At 39.4% G+C, this 27,887-nt stretch overlaps 1 protein-coding gene across 1 annotated transcript; it reads right to left on the bottom strand.

The window, feature by feature from the left end:
- Positions 1-186: 186 nt before the first annotated feature.
- On the bottom strand, positions 187-26,610 carry LOC143292395 (UNC93-like protein MFSD11). The gene is given in 15 exon segments (XM_076602626.1): positions 187-2,183; positions 3,367-3,438; positions 3,938-4,001; positions 5,634-5,802; positions 9,070-9,129; positions 9,132-9,194; positions 11,452-11,517; positions 12,171-12,208; positions 15,022-15,093; positions 16,803-16,991; positions 18,045-18,141; positions 19,109-19,188; positions 20,253-20,360; positions 20,797-20,852; positions 26,478-26,610. Coding segments are annotated over 15 exon segments (1,404 nt in total). The 5' UTR covers positions 26,580-26,610; the 3' UTR covers positions 187-2,015.
- Between the last annotated feature and the right edge of the window lie 1,277 nt (positions 26,611-27,887).

Raw genomic sequence — 27,887 nt, 5'->3', positions numbered from 1 at the left:
TTAGTAATAAGCAAACACACACACACACACACGCACACACACACGCACACACACACACACACACACACACACACACACACACACACACACACAAATACACACAGATACTGAAGTGAATGAAACAAAGAGAAACAAGCCAAAGATCAGCATACATCAAAGTAAATAAAACACAAGCACCAAGCAATGTACATATGAATATGAATATATTTGATGTACAGAATCCTTCAAAATATCATAAAAAAAACTCTTCAGTCAATATCACATCTGACTGAAGTTGCAGTATCAACATGGCAAATGTACTCAATATTTCTGTACAGCGACTAGACTAGAGCTTCCTAATTTTTTTTTTTTCTCTAACTTTCATTGTCAACTAATGATTAATCTCTGCCCTTTAACCTCTGCTTGCTTTGAAGCAAATAAACCAGGCTCCCCTCTACCCCACTCATGATGAAAACTGCATCTGGCACACTCAAAGCAAGCCTATAATGTTAAGTTTTAAAAAATTCAAAGCAACGAAACTGAAAATGAAAAGCAGCCACACATCTATCCTATACAAGTTACTCTTTTTCATTTCTATTTTCATTCAAACTACAAAAACCCAAACCTTTTTTTATTTCTACTTTCATTAAAACAATGAACATGGAAACCCTTTTCTTTTTTTTAATTTCATTCAAACCTCAAACACGCAAACCCTTTTTACTTCTAAATTCATTCAAACTACATACATGCAAACCCTTTTATTTCTAAATTCATTCAAACTACATACATGCAAACCCTTTTATTTCTAAATTCATTCAAACCACATACACACAAACCCTTTTCACTTCTAAATTCATTCAAACCACATACACGCAAACACTTTTTACTTCTACTTTCATTCAAACCACAAACACGCAAACCCTTTTCCCATTCAGGAGACGGCAGTCACCATCTGACATTGTATCCCACCCCGACACAACATCAGTCAGAGCGTATCATTCCACACTATGATTACACAGTGTGGACAGCACTGATCATGGGATATTTTCTCATTATAATATAGTAATTCAGATGAGATGATAAACTGAGGTGCCATGTGCAGCATGCACTTAGTGCAGGTATGGAAACCCACAGCAATGAAAGGGTTGTCCCTGGCAAAATTCTGTAGCATCCACTTTGATCGGAAATCAAATACATTTGCAGGCAGAAAAAAAAAGAAGAAAAAAAAAGGTTGCTCTGCTTTGCAGGGACACAGTCTCCATGGGAAAAGCAACCTGAATTTCACACACAGAAATTTGTTGTGACAAAGTTTTCTGTACTGTACTGTACTATACTCTACTCTATCACAAATAATTATAAGCCGTTCCAGATGAACATTACGTCATTGGTACTGGATTTGGTACAAAAACACATCTGAATGAAAAGTAATTTGATTGGGAAAAAAAAAAGCAAATGAAATTGCTGCCCAACAAAAAGAATGTAATCAGCAGTGATTGTATATGGAACATTATCAGGAAAGGTGAAAATATCCACATTTAGGAAAAAAACAAAAAAAGGAACTATAAGCCTTGTATATTTTTGTGAGAATTTTTGCTTGTGCTTCATTCAAATATGTATCTGCACTTCTATAATACATATTTTATTTCCTCATTTGACTGAGAAAGAAAGAGTTTTGTGCATCATATCTAGCTCCTCTCTGTGCATGTGTGTGTGTGTGTGTGTGTGTGTGTGTGTGTGTGTGTGTGTGCGCGTGCATGCATGTGTAGGCGAGTGAGTGAGTGACAGAGTATTCAAACTTTGCAAGCATGTTTGACACAGTTCCGTATCTTGTCTACATCACTGGTACAAGTAAAAACAAGTGAACAGTCTCACCAGCATGTCTATTCACAACAGCTCAAAACAGTCATCATCCCCCCCCCCCCCATCCCCCCCACCCCCAATCCCCCACGCCCCTCTCCTCTGCATTAACCAAACAAGAAAGACGCCCAGCAAAGCACGCTAGCAACACCCTGTCCCCACCAGCCAGACAGAGGAACCTAGTCTCCACTTATGGCCTGGTACCCCATGCGAGAATGCCGCGTCGCTGACCACTCCACCGAGCAGAAGCACAGAACGCTGCCCGTTCCCAGGGCAACCAGAATCAGCAGCTGCCACTTCAGCAGAAGATAGCTGCTGTAGTAGAAAGCCGCCGCTGCTGCCACAGACTGCAAAAAAAGAAAAGAAAAAAAAAGGGTGGGTGTGGTGGTGATTATCTTCTCTTTCTTCTTTCTTCGTGGGCTGCAACTCCCACATTCACTCGTATGCACACGAGTGGGCTTTTACGTGTATGACCGTTTTTACCCCGCCATGTAGGCAGCCATACTCCGTTTTCGGGGATGTGCATGCTGGGTATGTTCTTGTTTCCATAACCCACCGAACGCTGACATGGATTACAGGATCTTTAACGTGCGTATTTGATCTTCTGCTTGCATGTACACACGAAGGGGGTTCAGGCACTAGCAGGTCTGCACATATGTTGACCTGGGAGATCATAAAAATCTCCACCCTTTACCCACCAGGCGCCATCACCGTAATTTGAACCCGGGACCCTCAGATTGACAGTCTAACGCTTTAACCACTTGGCTATTGCGCCCGTCAGGGTGGTGATTATGGTATACTTCACAGAATGCTGCTCTCCCTTTTGCCAAGTGAATGCAGTGTTCCATGAATGCAAGCTTCCCCGAGTCTCTGTATCTCATCACATACGCTCAAAGAGATACAAGTGGTTTAATTCAATTTATTCATTTTTTTTCAATTCCAACAAATGTAAAACAGAACTTCGGAACTTCTTTTTATACAGTCTCAATGACATACAACTCTTTTTATTCTTCAAATTCCCATTGGTGTAAAACAGAATTTGAGAACTTCTTTTCACACATGCTCAACAACATATAACTGACTTCTTTTCTTTTTCATATTCCCACAAAATGGAATTTTGGAACATTCCCCCCCATATGTTTGTGTCTTCTTGATTTAGTATCTTTTTTTTTACTGTGCTCATTCTGATTCAACATACACCAGACACCTCCTGCGAAAAAAAAGGCCTGTACAGATGACACTATGTACTTTTCTTTTTTCTTTTTTTCTTTTTTTTGGCAGAAAAAAGTGTGGAAAAAAATCACCAAAAACAAAAGAAACAAAAACAAAGTACAGAAAGACAAGGTAAAAAAACAACAACAACAACAAAACACTGCGATAACAGTAAATGCTAATTGGTTTGATATAAATTTAACAAACATCACCCTAAGGCCTTTAGTGGCAGAGACTATATCCGCTGACACTTTAAGTTGGAAACTGAATGAAGCAAAAATTTAGGAAAAACAACAACAAAAATCCCAGTAAACTGACCTGTACAAACTTGAAGAGAGCAAACGCTGCTGAACTGTCTTGAGGAAACATGAATCCAATGAGAGAAAATATCTGAAACGCCAAAAACAGAGAGTCAGATTTTTATCAAATACTTTTTTTCAATCTAAAAACAACATGCACCATGTTTTCTGATGCTGTCAAACACAAGAAAACGTAAGTTCAGCTAATTTCATGCAGCGAGAGTTCAAGTAATTCTCTTACAGCCATAAGATTCCATCTCAAAGCATCATCAAAACAAGAAAGTGAAAGTGAAAAAGTAGTCAATGAATGAAAATGGCTTGATCTGGCCTTAAAATGAAGTGTCATGTCTAATCCAAAAAACAGGAAATGACTCAGCGACTCAGTCTTTAAATTTATACAACTCCTAAGTCCTCCTAATCTTCAGGCATTATTGCAGCTGTTTGTCCTCTCAGGACTCAACTGACAACTCACTAAAATCACATTTCACAAATGCATAGACTTAAGACCGACACACAAACGCTGAACAATACATGACTCAACATCACCAAAAATAAAAACTCAACATCTGCCAAAATGAACAGTGGCATACCTGAGTGTTCCAGCTGGCATCACCAAGACCCAGCAGAAAACTGGCCGTCAACGCCAAGTACTCACTGAAACAAAACAACAACAAAAAACCATTAAAAAAACCCAGCAAATCAATGCAGATAACAACTTTCTGATTGTATAGAAACATTTCCTGACAGGTATTCTGATTCAACCCAAGTGTCTGAAGTGGAAATATACAGAGTTTACACACACACACACACACACACACACACACACACACACACACACAAACCAACCCAAAAGTACCATAATTTTCAGCCAATAAGGCGCTACTTTTTTTAACTGAAATCTGACCCCTGCGTCTTATCGGCTGTATGCACCCTATCTGTGTCTGAAAACTAAATTCTGACCACCGCATGGGGCCACCTGACACGACAAACTCAGTTAGTCAATATATATCAACTTCGTTGATCACAATGAACGCTCATGATCGCGCTGAACAGCAACACTTCAGTCTTATCAATGTTCGATTCGACATGTTTCATGTTCACCATCAAATCAGACTGAAGCCAAATCACATACTACACCAAATTTCAACTGAACCGTGAAGGTGATCACAGTTCACCCTTAGGCCATGAAAAAAGAGCAGTGTCTGAGTTGGCGATAAATTTTTGGTGTGAAAGTAAAGAAAAGGAAATTTTCTATCTAAAATTACGTTTAATTACACATACTTACCGTGACCCACTAGTGCAGACTCCGGCAGGGGTCTGACATTCCTGTCCTGTGCAAACTACTGTCCGCCTATGCGGAGAAAACGAAAGTAGCTACGGCCGATAACCTCCCGGAAGTAGGTAACCTCCCCTTTGCCCCCCTGACTAGTGCCCTCTTAAAATCAGAAATGAACTGATCGTTATTCAAAAGCAGAATACAAAACAAAGTGGCAGATGGGACTGAAAAGCATGGCTAGCAAACTGGATTCTGACTGAACAAGTTAATGAACTGGAGTTTTAAATTAGTGTACAGTTAACTAAAAGCTGTAAACTTGTAAAAAAGCATTTTTCTTTTTTAGTGTAAAAAACAACAACAACAAAACCAGCAGAACAGAGCTGAGTCAACAAGCAAAAAAAAAAAAAAAAAAAAAAAAAAAAAAAAAAAGAAGAAGAAATAGAGAGAGTGAAATAAACACAGAAAGAAAGAAACACACACACACACACACACACACACACACACAGAGAAACACAGAGAGAGAAAAAGAAACAGTGAGAAAGAAGCACAGAGAGACAGAGAAACAGAGAGAGAGCGAAACAGAGAGAGAGAAAAAAAATATAGAGAGAGAGAGAAACAGAGAGAGAGAGAGAAAAATATATATAGAGAGAGAAACATAGAGAGAGAGAGAAATATATATAGAGAGAGAAACATGGAGAGAGAGAGAAATATATATAGAGAGAGAAACATGGAGAGAGAGAAAGATAGAGAGAGAGAGAGAAATATATAGAGAGAAACATGGAGAGAGAGAGAAATATATATAGAGAGAGAAACATGGAGAGAGAAACACAGAGAGAGAGAAAAATATATATAGAGAGAGAAACATGAAGAGAGAGAAAAATATATAGAGAGAGAGAAACATTTGAGAGAGAGAGAAACATGGAGAGAGAGAAAAATATATATCGAGAGAGAAACATGGAGAGAGAGAGAGAAAGAAACAGTGAGGGGGCTGGGGGGGGGGCTGCACACACCTGGAGGTGAAGTAGGTGGGTGCGTCAGACTCTTTGATGGGGGAGTCCATGGGCAGGATGACGAAGGAGATGTAGAAGGCCACCATCTGCACGATGTAGCCCAGCACCACAACAGGGTCACGGCCATACTTGTTCGTCTTCTTCCCGCACAGCCCAAAGGCTCCACCCCCTGAGTAAAACATGATCAAACCTGCCAGCCCAGCGCCCAGCAAGACTTAGTCGGTAACAGTATTCTTTAGTATTCTTTGTCAACATTCACGTCTTCAGTATAAGAGCCTTCGCTTGCAATATTTTGATGGTGGTAATTGGGGTGAAACGCTGTTAACGTCGTCTCTTTCGCCGTTCGTATGGAGAGAGTTAACTAAAAGCTGTAAACTTGTAAAAAAAAGAATTTTTCTTTTTTAGTGTAAAAAAAAAAAAAAGCAGCAGAACAGAGCCGAGTCAACAAGCAAAAAAAAAAAAAAAAAAGAAATGGAGAGAGTGAAAGAAACACAGAAAGAAAGAAAGAAACACACACACACACACACACACACACACACAGATGTAGAAGGCCACCATCTGCACGATGTAGCCCAGCACCACAACAGGGTCACGGCCATACTTGTTCGTCTTCTTCCCGCACAGCCCAAAGGCCCCACCCCCTGAGTAAAACATGATCAAACCTGCCAGCCCAGCGCCCAGCAAGACTTAGTCAGTAACAGTTAGGACAAAGTGTCACTGGCAAATGCCGTTCCTGCCAACCCCCAGCAAAGACTTGTCAATAACAGTTTGGTCACAGTGTCAGTGACAAATGCCATTCCTGCCAACGCCCAGCAAGACTTGTCAATAACAGTTTGGTCACAGTGTCAGTGACAAATGCCATTCCTGCCAACGCCCAGCAAGACTTGTCAATAACAGTTTGGTCACAGTGTCAGTGACAAATAGCATTCCACAGTTTGGTCAAAGTGTCTGTGACAAATGCCATTCCTGCCAACACCCAGCAAGACTTGTCAATAACAGTTTGGTCACAGTGTCAGTGACAAATAGCATTCCTGCCAACACCCAGCAAGACTTGTCAATAACAGTTTGGTCACAGTGTCAGTGACAAATAGCATTCCTACCAACACCCAGCAAGACTTGTCAATAACAGTTTGGTCACAGTGTCAGTGACAAATAGCATTCCTACCAACACCCAGCAAGACTTGTCAATAACAGTTTGGTCACAGTGTCAGTGACAAATGCCATTCCTGCCAACGCCCAGCAAGACTTAGTCAATAACAGTTTGGTCACAGTGTCAGTGACAAATGCCATTCCTGCCAACGCCCAGCAAGACTTAGTCAGTAACAGTTTGGACAAAGTGTCAGTTGCAAATAGCATTCCAGCCCAATGCCCAGCAAAGATTTGTCAGTAACAGTTTGGTCAAAGTGTCAGTGGCAAATGCCATTTGTCAGTAGCCAACCAATATATTTTCTGCAAAAGAAACAAACATGTATGTATATCGAAACACCCGTTCGCTGCATGTTCTGCTCTGGGTCCAATGAACTCTTGCACCAAACAGTTCACTGTCACTGTTGTCTTGTTCCCCCACAGCTGTCCTGTCTGGTGGTGTTGTTCATGGGAAACATCTGCTCAAACAACTTTCCAAAATGGCCTGCCACTCTGAGTGGTATACTGTGCTCCACCTTGCACAAAGCAAATTATGTTTCAGCATGGACTGTATCACGTTCTTGTGGTGAAATATTTCAGCAACTGATCTCCCGATTCCAAAATGGCGATTTCACTTCCATTAAAAGTGTACTGAACTACTGAAAGGAAATTTTCTATATAAAATTACGTTTAAATAACATACTTACCGTGACCCAACTAGTGCAGACTCCAGCAGGGGTCTGACATTCCTGTCCTGTGCAAACTACTATCTGCCAATGCAGAGAAAACGAAAGCAACTACGGCCGATAACCTCCCAGAAGTAGGTAACCTCCCCTTTGTCCCGCTGGCTAGCGCCCTCTTTTTCCGGCAACCATCATGACTCCTGTTCCTGTGCTCTTCATACCGCTAAGTTTTTTCGTATTTTCTGCCTGTCTGTCGATTCTCTGGCGTTCTTGTTTTTTGTCAAATTATGTCTCCAACCAGGTCACATAATTATGTAGCTCGATTGGGCGATCGCGCTAAAATTAAGGTGCGATCGCAATCGATTAGCTGACACTCTGGGCCCTCTACTCCTGGCCCTCTCAACAATGCCAACCTGCCGCCTCCTCCACTTCCTCCGCTCCCTCCGGTCAACTCCAGACCTCCACCACCTCCTACACCTCCTCTGGTGACTTCTAGAGGTTTGTTGCCACACACTCAGGTCAGTGCTGCCTTTAATGTCATTTTTATCAATCCGCGAACGCACTCGACGCGATCCACGTCTTCTCGGCCCTGCCAGTCGGCAGTGTAAAAGTCGACCTCCTCTATCTCTTTACCCATACCCACAGTTGCACCAATGGAATGTGCCACAATCCCTTTGGGGAAACAGACTACTGAACTAGATTTTAGCTATGACTGGCTGAAATTCAGAAATGTAAACGCTCATTGGCCAAGACAATAATGGGTCAACTGCGCTTTGTTCATCTATTAGTTTCCATCTTCGTACCAATGCAGGGGAAGAGGGGGTGAGGAAAACGTTTTTTTTTCATCTGACTGCAGCATTTTCAATATGAGCGAAACAGCACAGCAAAATGCACTCAACAATAGCAAATTCTGCTCAAAACGTAGTAGTTTGTGGGTGTGCATGGCACAATGGTCAGGATAACAGCATAACCTGTGCTTATCTGAAAAGTGAAGTGCTGAAGAAGGCTCTTCCTCTTAATCTTAAATCATTTTGATATAAAAAAAAAACAACAACAAAAAACGTTCTGTACTAGTTAGTACCAGGGCTTCCACAGTGAGAGACAAAAGCACCTGAAGTGACATGACAACATGCACACCCACACATGCAGGTCTGGGGCATGCTGTGTTGTCCCTCCTCGGAATTCCCACCCCCACAGTTCAACCAGCTTCATCTGTAATTTGTGGTTCTATAATTCCCAGTGCAAAGATGGTTCAACAACAAACTGATCTGATATATTACATATATATTCATATCTAACATTCAATCCTGGGTCTGAATCCCACTGCAGTAGCTGGTAGGCTAGGAGTGAAGATTTTTTCTGATCTCTCAGGTCAACATATGGGCAGACCTGCTAGCGTTTAAACCCCCTTTATGCTTACAAGCATTGAAGTGATTCCCTATTTATCTCTTCTCTCTTGTTTCCAAACATGGCAGAGCAAGCAGTAATTATGAAGTCTGTAATTCCAGCATCTTTGTGTTAATTATGTTGCATGTTGTCCGGAATCAAACCGTCATAAAAAAAACAAACCCACAAATCTCACGTCAACCAGAAAGCATCTTAGTCATAACAGTAAATACAACACTCACCAATAATTTCCCCAGCACCTATCAGCATGCCTGAAATACCCAAAAGACCTTTCCTGCTGTCCCAAAGTGGAAGTTCTGTGCAATGCATGTGCCATACACGCTACTGAAGTATGTCAGCTCCAATCCTGAAAGAAGAAGAAAAATTGCAGTTACAACAGAGCGACATTTTTTCCTTATGGAATATTAAAAAGGGAACCAGGAAATATGATGAAGAACAATAAAAAGAAGGGAAAGCATATACATATATATATAATATACAAGGAAAAGACAGTGATACAGTGTGTGTGTGTTTGTGTGTGTGTGTGTGTGTGTGTGTGTGTGTGTGTGTGTGTGTGGTGTTTGTTTGTCTGTGTTTGTGGGTATGTGCATGTGTGTGCATGCATATATATATACACGTGTGTGTGCGTGTGTGTGTGTGTGTGTGTGTGAGTGTGTGTGTGTGCTTGTGTATGTGTATGTGTGTTTGTGTATGTGGGTGTGTGCATGTGTGTGCATGCATATATATTATGCATGTGTGTGTGTGTGTGTGTGTGTGTGTGTGTGTGTGCGTGTTCATTTGTCTGTCTGTCCATGTGTGTCTGTGTGCCCACCAGCACATGCATGCACGTGTCATGCACAAACAGTTTACTCAACTTCAAACTTCAGCATCAGCAGCATCATCTGTATCATTTTTTTCTCATTAAATCACTGAACTGAAATTTTCTTCCTAAAATTACGTTTAAATAACATACTTACCGTGACCCACTAGTGCAGACTCTGGCAGGGGTCTGATTCCTATCCTGTGCAAACTACTACCCACCTATGCGGAGAAAACGAAAGTAGCTTCGGCCGATAACCTCCCGAGGTAGGTTACCTCCCCTGTGCATCCCTGACTAGCGCCCTCATTTTCCGGCAGCCATCTTGACTCCTGATCCTGTGCTCTTCATACGGCTAAGTTTTTCTGTATTTCTGTATTCTTTTTTTCAGCTTCAATAACACCTTGTGATTCAGAGCATTCAAAGCGTGCTGTTTTGTGTTGTTGGTTTTGTTGGGGTTTTTTTGGGGGGGGTTTAACTCCTTGATTGTTGAACCTTTGTGAAAGGAGGTCAGCATGGCTGGAGTTTGAAACGTGCTCATTACTTTCTGCATACTTATCAACGGTGTCAGTGATTTTTTTTTTTTCATGTGGAGTGATAGCCCAGTGTTAACGCCTCCACCTAGGAAGTGTGAGAATCTGAACACGCTGGTTCGAATCACGGCTCAGCCGCCGATATTTTCTCACCCTCCACTAGACCTTGAGTAGTGGTCTGGACGCTAGTCATTCGGATGAGACGATAAACCGAGGTCTTGTGTGCAGCATGCACTTAGCGCATGTAAAAGAACCCACGGCAACAAAAGGGTTGTCCCTGGCAAAATTCTGTAGAAAAATCCACTTCAATAGGGAAAACAAATAAAACTGCATGCAGGAAGAAATACAAAAAAATGGGTGGCGCTGTAGTGTAGCGACTCGCTATCCCTGGGGAGAGCAGCCTGAATTTCACACAGAGAAATCTGTTGTGATAAAAAGAAATACAAATACAAAAGTAATGTGATCCCTAGACTGATGGGGAAGAAGATGACATAAAGAATGATGACTTGACATCCTGACCTGCAAGCTATGTCTCATTTCAGTGAGATGACGACCTTTCACTGATGAGCCTACTCATCATCAGCAGTAACCCATTCAACCCCAGGGAGTTTGCAGCCTTGGCGGGTTCCCCTGCCACACTGATGTGGAAAACGAAGAAAACACGCAGAAATAGACTGCTTTTTCCTCCAAACTGATACGCTGGGTTGCAGTCAAAAATACTGTAGAAGTAAGTTCCCTTCGTTTGCAGTTTAAGCATATGTAGGAACGTGCTGACCATTCTAATGAAACATATTTTGACGCCAGGGCAATGTTTGGGTGCAGGGCTGAATGAGTCAAGGGGTTAACAACCAGTAAAACAACTGACCGACCCATCTACCTACCAACCTTCAGACAGACAGGCAAAAAAAAAGAAAGAAACAAAAGAAGACTGAAATACCAATTATGAAATAAGTACTGGTTTGTTTGGGGTTTTTTTGGTTTTTGTTTTTTTTAATAAGATAAAGGCATATAACTCAAAAATTGCTGCTTTGAATTATGTGCCTTTGCCTAATATTAAAGAGTAACAATACTCATTACATGTGCTTAATAGTCCTCTCTTCTCTTCTCCTCAATCATTTTCCCTCTGAACAAAAACAAAACTTAAAAAAAAAAAAAATGTTCAAAGGACTAGCGGGCTGGTATTTTGCACAAGACAGGAATCAGATCCCTGTCAGAATCTGCTCTGGTGGGTGAAGGTGAAGTATGTGTATTGAGTAAAAGAAACGTTTCTTCACCTGTGAAAAAAAAGGGCACGCTCAGAATCAGCATCTCCTTGGAGCGGAACAGGTTGAATGCTCCTTCTGCAGACACATCAAACACTGTTATAATAATAACAATAATAATGAACTGATGAATGGCATTTGTATAGCGCATTTCTCAAAGAATTTATGCTCAACGCGCTGGCAATTACCAATCACATGCAGCCTTGCCCGAAAATGACTGACCACGCTCAACCATACATGCAAGCACACGTGAGCAGAAAACTGCTCAAATTAACAGTGGAGAAAAAAAAAATCACAAAAAAGCTTAATAAAACAGTGAACAGTTATATTTCTGTGTGAACCTGCTTTATGACATTTTGTACTGTAAGCATCACAATATAATATTTCTACTATGTCATGTATGTTATGGAATATATATGTCACATTTCTGTGTGAACCTGAAATGTGCTATATTATTTTAACCTAAACAATCACTGGATGTAAGAAGTCTGTGCAAGACGAAATAAGAATTCTACTCTGTCTAACTATCAATCACTAGCTCTTTTGCTTGCTTGCTTGCTTGCCTTCTGTGTTATGAACTGCCACTTTTTAACACACACATACACACAAACACACACACACAAGGACATGCAAACATACACACAAACACACACACACATATGAATATATGTCTTCTCTTTCTGTGTCTACACATACAAACACAGACACACACACAAAATGATATAACTTACTCAGTGCTGCGACAGGTCCCACAGCCACCTGAACGGAACTGAAACACAAGCCATCACAGTGACATCATATCTGTTACAATGCATGTCATACACAAAGGACACACAATTACTAACTGCAAAAATTATGATAAAAACAGAAACACAAATTTCTCTCTCTAGCATGTCCATTTTCTTCAAGAAATTCAATTCATTAGCTTTAACAGTCTTAGCGACATGCGAAAGCAAAATATTTTTTTTCTTTTTTGTTCACAGATTTTTTCATTTCTTTCATCTTTTCCTGCTCTGTTTACCATGAAGGTGGCCAAAAAGTAGTATTCGCCTTGACAAATACTACATTATCATCATAATCACATTAATGTTTTGTTTTAGTACTTTTACTGTCAAATGCTACAGACCTGAATTTCCAATGTGCTGGACAGACCAAAAACAAACCTGCCATGCATATGTGACTGACTGTATTTTGGTGTGCTTAAAAAAATCTACACATAGGTCAACTGCTCCAACGAGTGGGCTTTTACGTGTATGACTGTTTTTACCCAGCCATGTAGGCAGCCATACTGCGTTTTCGGGGGTGTGCATGCTGGGTATGTTCTTGTTTCCATAACCCACCGAACGCTGACATGGATTACGGGATCTTTAACGTGCGTATTTGATCTTCTGCTTGCATATACACGCGAAGGGGGTTCAGGCACTAGCAGGTCTGCACATATGTTGACCTGGGAGATCGCAAAAATCTCCACCCTTTACCCACCAGGCGCCGGCACCGTGATTCGAACCCGGGACCCTCAGATTGACAGTCCAATGCTTTAACCACTCAGCTATTGCGCCCGTCTTTCCAAATTCTGATTGAACAAGTTGATTCATGAAGGAGATGCCTTTGCCTTTGTTTTAAAGAGTAACAGTACTCATTCCTTGTGCCCGACATTCCTTTGTTCTCTTCTCCTCAATCATTGTCCCTCTCTGTTGTCACTGCAGACACCTTCCGGGTAACATGATGCAAAACAGTAACCCCCATTTTAAACAGAAATTACCCTGTCTTCTTTTCTTTTTTTTTCTTTTTTTTTTTTTTGTTGCTCTTACACTTCAAACTGATAAATGATCTGATACCATTACCCAGTAAAACTTCTGCAGACATATATCATGGAAACACAGACTTGTGGCAAGGTGCACAACAGCAACACCAACCATGCAGTCTTACAAACTGATTAAGGATGCAAAGAAATAAACAAAACCTTGTTGTGGACTTTAAAAAAAAATTATCAAAATTGTTTCCAAAACATGATGCATTATTTTCAGAAGCAAAAATGCTCATGTTTTTAGCATGCAAATTAGATACTGAACTGATATAGAAAATCAAACTTGGAAACCAAATAAAAGCAGAGTGACTCAACAGAAGGTAGGACAGACAAGCAAATAAATGAACATGTGTTCCAATGACAGTGTGAGAATGATGATAACAAATTAAACAGCACAGTGTGAGAATGATGATAACAAGTTAAGCACCACAGTGTGAGAATGATGATAACAAGTTAAACACCACAGTGTGAGAATGATGATAACAAGTTAAACAAACTTCTCATTAAGAAAGCAAAATCAAGACATCACGCTGCCGGTATTTTATCTTCCTATCTATATCATCTCTGTATTTTTATACATCTTTTTCTATCTATCTACCTACCTATCTCTGTGTGTGTGTGTGTGTGTGTGTGTGTGTGTGTGCGTTCTATCTTTTGAATTTTAGACTATTGACTCCAAGTCCTCCTGTGCAAAATTTGCTCTTCATGGTGAGCCCAAAAATCCAGGTCCACTTGTAGTAACTATGACAGACTTGAATTCACCTCATACAGGAATATTGCATCTTAAACATGAGACATTACCTACAGACACACAATACTGACAATTAAAGAAGTAACATCAATTTTTTTCTATTTTTCATACAACCAGTCAAGTGTATAATTTCTCAGTGTTTTCTAAAACTCCGAAAGAACTTCACAATAACAAAACATAAATTCACACACACACACACACACACACACAGAGAGAGAGAGAGAGAGAGACACACACAAAGAGAATAAAGACAGGTGCATATTTATAAAATACAGAGGTGTGGAAAGGAGTACATCAGGTAAAAGACTAATTGTAAAATGAAAAAGAAAATAAAGAGAAAATAAAAGAAGAAAAAAAGCAGAAAGGAAACTAAGGCGATACAACAAAATCCACAGTGCTAAGTTTGCACAACACACACACACACACACACACACACACACACACACACACTGAGAATAGGAGAGGTAGCACATCTAAAACATCTCCATTCTTTGCCCCACATACAAATCTTGAAATGCTGCAGACATATAAATGATAAATATTTAAGAAAAAATACAATGCAAAACAAATGGTCATAAAGCATAAAACTAGAAGTCTACAACAAGCAAGCATAACCCTTATCACTGACTTTCAGATTCACTTCCTTTCGTAACTGCATATACAAACAGCAGGGAGGCAGTGAGTTGAAAGAGTGGGTCAGCCAAAGACAAAAATAAACAAAGAAACAAAAAATCACAAGCTCAAGAGCCATTACTGTATCAGCCATACAGATCACCCGTACAAGCACTATATGTTTGGTTAGGAACCAGTAACTGCCTTGCTTCCAAGCACCCCTAGCGTACTCCTTGCACAAAAGAAGAAGAAGGTATGACAAAAGTTGCTAAGGTGCACTGTAAAATATTAAGAAACAAAATACTAAGAACCAATATGCTTTTTTTTTCTGAGTGAGTCATGCAACAGGTACCAGCCCAGAGTCAGAAAACGGCGGTTCCCATGTCCGTGAGGCAGACAACAACCATCTTACCTGGGTTCAGGGGGAACCCTGCCAGTCACTTCTGCACTGTCAGAGTTCCCTCCGCTGCTTTCAATCGGCTCACTGGCAGCCAGCGACAAGAAACGGGAACATTGCGTCAACCCACACCTCAGTTTCCTATCATGACTTGTATTACATGAACCCAATCCAAAAAAAAGAAAAGAAAAGAACTGTCACCCCTCTTCTCTATTTTTAAAAAATTTCTTGTTAAGAACCTTTCATCTACCTTTTGTATTTCTTGACATGCACACTGGTGCACAAACACACACACGCTGCATCTTTGTAAGACTTGGCTCTTCCCCTGACACCTCCCACCCTCCTCCTAAATTCATTCTGCCTCTTTCAGTTCCACTTTGGAAGATGAACAAAATTTTGTTTAAAAACGGTGGCAGTGCAGGGGGTTTGTAGGATCACATGAACAAAACCCTAACATTTGCTTTTCACAATGGACTACAAAGGTTTGTTGTTTTTTTTAAACAATACAGTACCACCTCCAAAAAGTCACCTCATATACTACACCTTCTTTCATGAAAAATAAACTACAAATAACAGGTACAAGAACAGTGAAACTGAAACAATCATTCAACAATGAACTGTAATGCTAAATGCACATCTACCCAATCCTACATGCACAACCCTTTCATTGTCCAAAGATGGGTAACGTCTATGTCTATGGGCTAATAATAATAATATATACTGACCATCGACACTCATGCACCCAAGTCATTTAGGGAGTCGAACTTCTTTACACAAACCAAACACAGACAATGGTCAAAGGATCATTAAAATTTGAATCTAGTCTTCAGCATGCATACAGGTACTACAGGGGCAAGGGCAATATCACATCTGTACATGTTTACACTAACCTAGGATGTCAGAAAAACCCTGTTCCAAACCCAGCTGACATTGCAACACACTCTACTACTGAAACCATTCAATACTGGCTACAACAGATTTCTTTTCAGCCTGCGTTTGTGGGCTGCAACTCCCACATTCACTCAAAACGAGATCTATGAACAGACCTTCTCTGTTTTCACCCCACCATGTTGGCAGTCATACTTCAGTTCGGGGGGTGTGCATGCTAGGTACGTTTGTGTTTCCATAGCCTACTGTACATGGACTGTGGTATCTTTGTACAATACATATTTGATATCATGGATGTGTAGTGATACTGACACAGGGTGAAGGAACTAGCAGGTTAGCATGTCATCTTATGTCAATGTGGGATTAAAAAAGACACCACATTCATGGGTCTATAAAAGCTGATCAGCATGCTCATGTTTATGATTCCATAATTCATATCAGAATTTCACAGGTTGAGGAAAAATAAAAAAACATTTCATCAACCACATTCATACATTGTAAGAAGTTGTCTAGCAACAAGCTAAAAAAACGGAATGAACATACACTCTTGAGAACCAGTTCATCTAACAAATAAGTGCACAAGTATATATATATATATATATATATATATATATATATATATATATATATATATATATATATATATATATGTATGTATGTATCTTGGAGCTGGAAATCGTGATTGGAAAAAAACACAAAAAAATGAAAAAAATTTGCTCTCACCAGAATTCAAAAACATCCTACAAGTCAACATGAAACCAAGCAAGTCATACACAGATCCAGTTCTGGCAGCTCAGAGGATCATAAACCCATTCAAGGTCAGAAAAAAATATTTTAAAAAAACCCAGAAAATTCTCCCCAGTTCAACACCCATGATCGGATTAGCTCTGCATCCCCTATACACCCACCTGTCATTCAAACTGCCCGCTTCAGGCAATTGTTTCTTTGAAGGTGAAGGTTTACGGAGAACCAGCAGCACTATAATGCCCAGAGCTGCCGCCCCACTCAGCCCAATAAACAAATGTGTCCTGGCTGTGTCGGATATTGTAGCCGCCCCACGGAAGACGAAATAACTGTACAAGTTGCCAAACAGCAGACTGAAAAAAAGAGAAAAAAACAAGTGCAAATATATTAGTCATAATTCTACTTTTCCTTCTTCTGCATTCATGGGCTGCAACTCCCATGTTCACATGTATACATGTGCAAAAGAGATATTATGTCTATGACAGTTTTTACCCTGCCATGTACTGATGTAGGCAGCCATATTCCGTTTTTGAGGGTGTACTGGCCATACAATGCATGTACCGTGTATAGAATGAGTGATAATTCATGTTCTGTAACATCTTTTATCAACATACAGAACTTCTCACATCTACATCTTTTATCAACATACAGAACTTCTGACGTTCATGAAAAAAACCCAGCTATATCTAAAAAAATCTAAATACTGTAAAATATACAGAACTATACAGAATCATTCATGGCAGAAATTTTCCTGGGGGTCTAAACTGATGTGGTTGTGGTGTGAACAATCTGAGAGAGAGATGGTGACAGAGGACTGGGCGTGGGGGGTTAAGACAAATTTCAAGTTATATACAGCGCCTTTTCCAATTCAGAGTTTTATTCATGTCAAGCACCCTTTGAAATATAAAAAATGAAATAATAAGAGTCCCATTTGCCTCAGAGGTTCTTCATTCCTTGATGTACATAGATGTTAACTTTATGATTAACATTAAACACAGTCTTGTTACACATAAATGTGCCTCACAAGACAATTTTCTCTTCTTTTTTTCACAACAGCAAAATGATCTCTCTTGTATTTGATCCCGACAAAATAATATCAATCCAAAAAGTAATATACACTGAGGCTATTACTACCATTATCTTTTCTGTGCAAGTTCTTTTATTTTCTTTAATTTTCCATTTTAAAAATCTTGTTGTTGATGCATCTGATGTTTTTGTAATCCATGTTCATGTGGGAAAGTATCACAAGTATTCTGATCATGTTCCTGTGTGATCATCATGTGACATGACATAGCAATATAGAAAACCAACGTTGATCTTATTTTGATAGTCAGGAAACATGATTCTTCTCAGTAAAAATTGAATCGTTGTCACTAGTGTAAGCTGCTAAATATGTATGCACTCACCTGCACTGGAGCAAAGCCCAGAAGATTCCGCTGTTCCTGCCAATAGTGCTGGAGTCTGAGTTGATGGTGAGAAAATTGCCTTGTGCCGTCCACAGTACTGAAATTGAAACACACGTTAACTGAATTATACACATGTACTGTATTGTACTGTATTACACTGCACTGCATTGCACTGTAATTTGTATAGTATGTCACAACATATTTCTCTATGCAAAATTCAGGCTACTTTCCCCAGGCAGAGCATCTTTTTCCATATTTTTCTTTTTAACTATTTTTTTTTTATAATCCTGCATGTGTATTTATTTGTTTGTTTGTTTTTTGTTGTTTCTATTTCAAAGTGGATTTCTCAATAGAACTTTGCCAGGGACAACCCTTTTGTTGTTGTGTGTCCTTGTCACTGAGTGCATCCAAAGTATGGGACCTCAGTTTATCGTGTCATCCATTAAAGGTCTTGTGGACGGGGAGAAAATACTGGTGAGCATGGGGTTTGATCCTGTGCACTCGGATTCTCTTGCTTCCTAGACACTAGGTGTTGATCTAACCATTTGTTTTTACTTGTTTTTGAGAACGTGATGTGTAGCTGCTTCTCACAAATATGAGATATGCATGGGCGTTGAGATATAAGTCCATAAATGCATGTAAATAAGTTCAAATATGTTCATCCAAGCATGCACCTATGTATGCGAGCAAAGGTGTGTATGCTTACTCTTTAGTAGTCTGATGTCATTTTTACTGTTACTGGTATAAACAATAATAAGTGTACCTGCCTAAGCATGGGCCAGTGAATGTGTGTGTGTGTGTGTGTGTGTGTGTGTGTGTGTGTGTGTGTGTGTGTGTGTGTGTGAGTGAGTGTTTTTGCCTGAGTATTTGTATGTGTGAGTGTGTATTTGTTTGTGTGCATTTGCAAAGTGTGCGTGTGTGTGTTGTGTGTGTGTGTGTGTGCGGTCACATGCGTGCATGCTCATGTGTCTCACTGTGCATCTATCACTGTGTGTGCTAGTGAGCTTCAAATGTAAGTGTGTGTGTGTGCATTTCAAATACAAATCAGAAGACTGAAGACTCACTTGCTGCTCCAATGCCAACCAGAACAGATCCAGTGTACAACGCCCACACCATTGGCTTCAGAAACGATAAAATGAAAACACTGAAACACAAAATTTATTTTTTTAAATATATATAATGCACACAAACACACATCAACACACATCTATAGTTTAATTCAATCCCCTAGCATGGCTGACAGCATGGAGAATAACAATCAACGACTATTGCCGCATCATATAAGAAGTGAAGACATGTCACTGGACTTGATATTAGTCAAGTTTATCAAAACAAATCTGTGAAAAAGCAACTGAAAAAACAAGAACTTTTTTAATCAGTAAGTAATTACATTATTATTTCCATACTGGAATTATCTGATTTTGATAAATGTAATGGAGACTGTTTGCAAACAGACAACAAATTACTACAATTAAACACAGATATTGGAGGTATGTGTCTTTATCTAATCAGTGAAGTAATTACATTATTATTTTCATACTGGAATTATTTATTTTCGCTAAATCTGATGGAGACTGTTTGACATTAAATGAATGTTTTTTGGGTTTTTTTTACTAATTCTATATATGAATAAATTGAATTTCTTCATAAGAAGTTGAATATGATAGATTGATACTCTTGTGTAAAAATGAATAAATTGAATTTCTTAATAAGAAGTCAAATATGATACTCTGTTGTGTAAAAATGAAATGAAACTCATCTCCAAACCCATGGTGTCATAGTTTCACGGGGAGTTTGATTTCAATGACCTAATTCAATTTCAAGTACATGAATGAAAGCTGCATCAAGGACAAACATGGAAAAATGAAAATATTGGGTAATTGCATGACACAACACATAGTGATACATACATTACATGTACAGGTGTATACACAATCACTGACACACACACTGTGTGTGCGTGTGCACATGTGTGTGTGAATGTGTGTGTGTGTGTGTGTGTGTGTGTGTGTGTGTGTGTGTGTGTGTGTGTGTGTGCTCATGCCCGTAAGTGTGTGTGTTTGTCTTTGGTGTGCATCTGTGTGTTGTGTTTTCAATCAGATGAAACAGCCAAACTACTGCATGAATCAAATAACCTTTTTTTATCAGTTACATCTCTGGCTCTGATCAGTGCTGACCATGAACTAAATCCAAAACAACACAACTTACAAGTAAAGAACTGATCCGGCTATCATGGAAATCTTGGCTCCTGCAAAACTGATGACTGAAGGCGCTGCCCAGTTGGACACGGAAAATACTGCATAGATGATACCCAGGCTGCACAGAAATGCGGTTTCTTTGGGTGCATCTATTACCAGTGCTAGGGTACTGTGCTACTGTATCAAACATGCAACAACAGCTCAGAATAAGAAACACGCTCACACTCACACATATATACACACACAAAAAGAAAACAACAACAAAACAAGAAGTGGGTAATCAAAAAAAAATACATTTGAACATTAAATACAAGTGAACATGCAGACAACACAAGCAGCAGCAACTCACACACACACACACACACACATGCACGCACGCACGCACGCACACACACACACACACACACACACAACAGCAAATGCTCGCACGCAGAACTAAACAAACTGATTAACTTTACTTAGTATAAACCTGTATTCATACACATGTTCAGGATCTTGTTAATCTAGTACAATTATGAAATATAATACTAATAGTAATGACAGAAAGTATGTACCTGGTATAACCATTTCCTTCAAATGTTCCATTGTATGCACTTTGAAGAACTGCTTTCTGCACACACACAAAAAGGCGCACACACAATTTATTCATCATCCTCATTGTCATATATATATATATATATATGTGTGTGTGTGTGTGTGTGTGCACGTGTCCCTGAACAAGGTCATCACTTCAAAAACTTACTGGCTGTAACTATTAAAGTATGTTCCTAAAAATCAATCCCATATACATAAGATAAGAATAACTTTATTATCTCCAACTGGAGAAATTTGGTCAAGTGCATTATCACAACATAGACAAGTAAACAACATGGGGACCGTAACTGTAAAAGTCAACAACAGCTTTTACGAATATTACGAAGATACAAATGTAAAAAATATCTTATACACCGTTTCATACATACATCCACACACTGCAGGTAATAACTAGTATTCTTGAATATTCTTATATTTGAATATAATTATAAACATAGCCTACTATACTGCACATTGATTATAATAGACAGATAAGATAAGAATAAAGATACGTTACGGAAAATCGCAACCAGATAATCAGCACCCACCTGCACCACCACCACCCACCCCCACCCACCCCACACACGCGGATTACTTGATTAAACAAGAGTAATAAACATATGTTCTCAAATAAAAGCATTTCACATATTCGCTTTTAAAAACACTGCAATTAATTATTACATCGTAATTATTAACAGAAATATATTTTGAATATGGACGTTAGCATTAGACATATTCCATTGTACATTCATCCTACCTATTGCACATTATTCCTCCTACATATTGCACATTCATTATAACCAATTGTCACGTTTTTAAGCTCAGTAAACACACACACACACGCACACACACACACACACACACACACACACAAACACACACACACAAACACACCACAACTAGAACAAGGTACAACCTATCATGCACGGACTTTCACACATCTCACATGAGAGTGCGCGCGCGCACACACACACACACACACGCGCGCACAGTTCTCAAGAATTTAAAAGGTGGATTGAACATGGAATAAAAGTCTTCTGAGCTCTGGATTTCAACTTAAAAGTTCTGTAGCGTCGTCCTGATGGCAATAGCTCATAATACTTTGCTAAAATATGGGTGTCGTCAGTTGCTATCTGCCTGCTTTTTTTAACCACTCGACTTTCATACAGCTCTTGCATACTAGCTTGTTTCACTCCGACAATTTTACTGCATACACTCATGACATCGTTCAAAACACGCTTACTCCTCACTCCCAAACTTCCATACCAGCACATAAATGAAACTGTGAGCACGGACTCAATACAACATCGATAATAACTTTGAAGAATATTTGAATTTATACCAACATTTCTAAGCTTCTGTAAACAAAAAATTCTAGACTGACATTTCTTATGAATGGAATCAACATTTCTGTCAAAAGTGAGCTTATTGTCTAAGATGGTCCCTAAATATCTATATTCATTGACCCTCTCCACTGTTTGACCATCAATAACAAGGTTAGCTATAGGCAAGGGGTCTTTCCGAAAATCTATTAACATTTCTTTTGTTTTCAATACGTTGAGATCCAGATAGTTTTTCTCACACCAAGAACAGAACTTTTTAATTTCACTGAAATAAATAGCATCAGTGTTGGACAGATCTTCAATTGCTGACTCATCAGAATATTTAATGACAGGAGTTTCCTCCGTGCCTCTGCAGTCATTTGTGTACAGTGTAAAAAGAACAGGGGACAGCACTGTACCTTGGGGTGCACCAGTAGAAGTAGATTTTAGAGAAGAGTGGGCAGAATGAAAGCGGACGGACTGAGTTCTATTGAGAAGAAAACTTACTATCCAAAGAGTAAGCTTCGGATCAACATCCAAACCTAGCAGTTTGAGGGCAAGGAGATGAGGTTGTATTGTGTTAAAAGCAGAAGAGAAGTCAACAAAAAGGATACGAACAAAAGATCCTGTGCTATTCAAATGAAGGAAAGCATTATGAAGGAGAGTTAGGATAGCATCGTCAGTACTTCTGTGTGCTACATAAGCAAACTGAAGAGAGTCAAGCTGCTGTTCAGTGAAAGAAAGAAGATGGCGGAGAATAATTTTTTCAAAGCATTTCATCACTATTGAAGTCAGGGCAACAGGACGGTAATCATTTAGTGCGGCTGGGTTATTTTTCTTAGGGATAGAACAGATAGTAGATTTTTTCCAGATGCTGGGGACAGAGCAGTCCTTCAGAGACCAGTTGAAAATTTTACAGAACACGTCACACAACTGGGAAGCACATGTTTTCAGTAATTTTCCGCAGATACTGTTGGGGCCAATTGCCTTCGTGACATTCAGTTTTAAAAATAAAGATTCAATAACTTTTGCATCTATCTCAAAGTCCTCACCTAAGTTCCTATCTTTGATCTTTTCCTGCAACTGTGAGATAACACTATCCAGTTCCCTTCACAGATCATTCCTTTCAAAGCAACAGTAGAAATCATTCAGTTTGTTTGAAAAATCAAGCTGCTCATCCTTTTTCATTTCACAAGCTACTGTTTTCCTTTTCGTTTCTCCAGTGATAATTCTTAACCCATCCCATGCATCTGCCATTTTTCCTGTCTGAAACTGTTGCTCTACTTTTGATTTGAATTCCCTCTGTCCCCTTCGTAATTCACCTCTAAGCTTCTTTTGTATCAGTTTCCTATCCTTCTTGTTCCCTGACTGAAATGCTACCTTTTTCTCGTTTAAAATTGTTTTGAGAGACTTTGAGATCCATGGTTTGTTGCTGGGGAAAAGTTTAATTATTTTTGTCAGAATTATCATGTCTTCACAGAAACTGATATAAGATGTAACAACATCAGCTGCTTCATGCACATTCTCACATGGGTCAGTCAACACACTCCAATCAGAACAATCAAAACATCCTCTCAGTTCATCCACACTCTCTGACGTCCAAACTTTCACACTCTTTTTCACAATCGGCTCTGTCTGTATCTTTGGTCTGTAGGCTGGGATTAAATGAACAACATCATGATCAGATACACCCACTGGTGCAAGGGGAACAGATTTGTAGGCATTAGGAATGTTCCCATAACACAGATCGATTGTCTTATCCAGTCGGGTCTGGCAGGTAACATATTGTTTAAAAGAAGGTAAGGTTTTCTTTAAATCACAGTGATTAAAATCTCCAACAATAAAACATGGGGCGTCGGCAGAGATGAGTTGAAGGTCGCGAACAACACCTGCGATCGTCTGTCCTGCACGTGCAGCAGATGCCTGGTCAAAGACTGGGGCGTACACAACAGTAAAAAAATATGGCCGAACTCAGGTGGCAGATATCGAGGCCTCAGCGACACTGATATGAGTTCAAGTTCCTGTGTACACAGTTGTTTCTTCACACACACATTCGCACTGTCACACCACTTCTCGTTGACATACAGGCACACGCCACCACCCATTTTCTTCCCCACTTTCTTGCAGTCTCTGTCCATTCTGTACGGAGTGTTAAAACCATCGATCGCAACACATTCATTCGACACTTTCTCACTAAACCAGGTTTCGGTAAAACAAAGCACACACGAGTTCCTAAAATCATTTAAAAATCAACAGTTTGCTCGTACTTCATCTAAATTACAGTTTCTGCCGTTTGGGTTAAGAGATCTAACATTGGATAAAATCATAGATGGCAGTGGGGGCTTAGTGTTATTTTTTCTCAGTCTTCTCTTCACGCCTCCTCTCTTTCCTCTCTTTCGTGCTTTCTTATCACGAGGTAAAAGTTGCTCAGTAAAAGCGGATGGGTCACGCACTGACCGTAAACTGAGAAGGAAATTACGGTCGTAATGTGAGGCGCCTGTACCTCCTCGCTGTCCGCCATTTAAACCACCCGGTGACACAAAAACACCACAAACTCTAGTCCGGAATACAGCCAGCACCACCACAAACAGCCTCACAACTGTCACACTCTTCATGTTTAACACCTTGCACACCACTTTGAAACAATATAAAAGCACAAGGACAGGGCGAGGACAGCAAAAACACGAATGAAACACAGAGCACGAACACCTGCGTGTCGCCCCCTCGTGAAGCGCTAGTTCTTATTGACAAGAATGCCTCAACCACGCCACCATTCACAGAGAAAGTCCACAGCCTTGAACAACATGACCTTAAGGGCAGATTGCCAAAAGGTAATTAAAACTCACCACTTAAAAAGAAAAAAAAAAGAAAACAGTTCCTTACAGGAGCCCATTGATTCTAATGCAACAGAGGGCTGATACAAAAATACAAGAGTGGTTAAGAATAGTCCAACTCAAAGGACTAGACAAAACCTACATTTTATTAATATAGCAGACAATCCAGATGCATACCAGACACTCTGTCAGATCAGTTACAATCAGAAGGAAGTAAATATCATCAAAGCGCTCTCTCCTCAAAAGTAGGCTGCTCCTTCATGAAAGAAAGGCTTGATGGCTCTGAGACCATGATTTACTGTTTATCTTGACTGAATCCATGTATGCTGTTGCTGTGACAGTTATTCACGTACATGACTACAAGCCTTTTGATTATCATAAAATATGTCATTTTTCTTTCTTTTTACAGGTATATATATATAAATATATATGAGACAATAAGCATGTTATTTCTAGCTTTATTTTGTTTGTTTTCTTTCTGAGTGTCATTCTATGGAGGTGGAAACTGAAATTCACTTTTCAATGAGCATGTAAATCTAACTCTTACTTGAAATCCTAAGCAATGCCAAAGGTGATTGATATAGGAGAAAGCAGCAAACATGTGTTGTTCTCCATTTCTTCAGTTGATAGCCTCCATTGCTACAGCCAAACACTGTACAATGAAGTACCAATGTATCCACAACAGCAAAAAATATATGAAGCAAAAAGTCAAGACAAGAAGCCTGCTGTTTCACATGTTCTGCCCCTCTTGATTGCCTTTGTTGCTTGCAATTTTTGAGAAACAATAAACTTTGAGAGTGCAGATTATGTGGCTTCCTCTATATGCCATGTAAGCACAGAGTTCTCCAGCGGTCTATTCTCTGGCACTGAACAGGTTAGAGTGGAAATTTTGTGGTCATAGCACTTGATCAGTTTGATCTTCAAGTTCAATGGACAGGAAATCATGAATAATACATATAATGTGCAATACATATATGTGCTGCTTATCAGGCAAATGTCCAGGGCTGACATTGACAGTCGCCAGTGACAAACTGGACTATTTGTTCACTTGTAACTGAGCAAGACAAACAATAAAACACTTTTGCTGGTCACTGGCTGGTCAACTTTCCATCTGTGACATCTATTTTCACATTCCCTGCATTTCAACAATTGAGACTGATAAGTTAACACAGCAACTATACGATTATATGGACGTAAAATGGTGTGTAAAAATGTACAAACACAAAATTAATTAAATAATGTGAAAATCATATTTGTTATACATGTATATTTTCATGATACTGGCTGAAATCTATGTCACAGTCTGAGAATCTACTTCTTCAATTCATTGTCGTTATAAAAAAAAAAAAAAGTGCAAATCGAAACCATCAAAATAAAATTTTGCAATGCTGTCAGTGTCACTGACTCGCAATGTCACAGCAGCATAGCCATTGTTCCGATCACGATCTTGTTCGACAACATTTCTGATTCTTGTCAATAAACAAAGCGTCACATATTATGCCAAACCTGAACCATGGAACATGTTTGAAAAGCCGTAAAAATCAGCATGAATGCAAGCCCCAACACAATGATGTTGACGAGCTTGCGATCACAAGTTGGGTTGGCCATCTTGAACAGTGAATGAAGTCACATGATTTGGTCTTGTGATTTGCTGCTACCTCAGATTGAGGGAAAGTCGGGAAAAAAAAAAAACACACTCGCATCGTTTCCGTCTTAAAATTTTTTTATTTTTTTCTAATAATTCTTTTTCTTTGGTCTTTATATGTGCAGAGGTGCTAATGACATTGGCCGTCACGCTTACAAGGGAGGGTGATAACAAAGCAGTTTGATGCGTACCATGAGATACGGGTCAAACAGTAAAATCTTTGTTGATTTTTAATTATTATTAATTTTCAGTCAAACCTTTTGAGATTAAAAAAAATCAGAACAAACATGCAAGCAAACAATGTTTCAGTTTCAAGTTTGTGTCAGAGAGTGCGGACTGATCCAACGCTACACCACATCTGCTGTTGAAAAAAGGCAGCAGATATGCCCAGAATGACTCATTACACTGACCCAGGCCTTTCAAACAAGTGGCTGGAGTTTGGCATCATATGTGTAGCCTAAAAATAAATAAATAAATAAGAGAGAGAGAGTGTGTGTGTGTGTGTGTGTGTAGTTCCCAGACAAAAACAAACAAACAAACAATAACAAAAAATCAAAACCGACGGGGCTACGATGCTTGGCATCGCCCCTAACCTGAACCTGAACCTGAAGTAGACTGCTGACGCTGGAATTTCTTAGTAGTAGTAGTAGGTTAGGGACAAAAGCAAACTTTGAAGCTTATAAATAGTCCCTTCTATTGATCTCTTGACTTTGGTCAAGGTTCGACCTGTCTGCTGTCGACGCTTCATTTACATTTTATTTATTCATCAAACTCTAAAAATAGTTAGGAATTTTGTAGAATTGTCCAGTTGATTCTTGAATGAGTTAGTTGATGGTGATTGTTTTAAATGCAGTGGCAGTTGATTCCATAATTTGTAACTCGGTTACTGAAGCAAACCTTTCTAGTGTTAGTATTGTACATTTTTTCATCAGTATTTCTTGTCAGTGGCGGCGGGAACGTTAACTGTACTGACGGAGGTGCAGCCGGGGAAGAACTGATCCCAAGATGCACTGATCAACATGACCATTGAAAAGCATATATGTCTCAGTGAAACCACCAGGTATCCATCTACCCGTAAGGGCAAATAATCTTAAATAAGTTAATCGATCATTATAAAACATGAGCCTACATTCATGTACCAGCTTTGTGGCTCTTCTCTGTACCCTCTCAATTACACTGAATCGATTGTCACTTCAAGGTCGATAAGGACACCATATATTATTTCCATATACTCCAAGTGAGGTCGCACCAGAGCATTATATAGTTTTACA

Source organism: Babylonia areolata, chromosome 18 (genome assembly GCF_041734735.1).
Source record: "Babylonia areolata isolate BAREFJ2019XMU chromosome 18, ASM4173473v1, whole genome shotgun sequence".
Lineage (NCBI taxonomy): Eukaryota > Metazoa > Mollusca > Gastropoda > Neogastropoda > Buccinidae > Babylonia > Babylonia areolata.
This window is presented reverse-complemented; position numbering and strand designations above follow the sequence as displayed.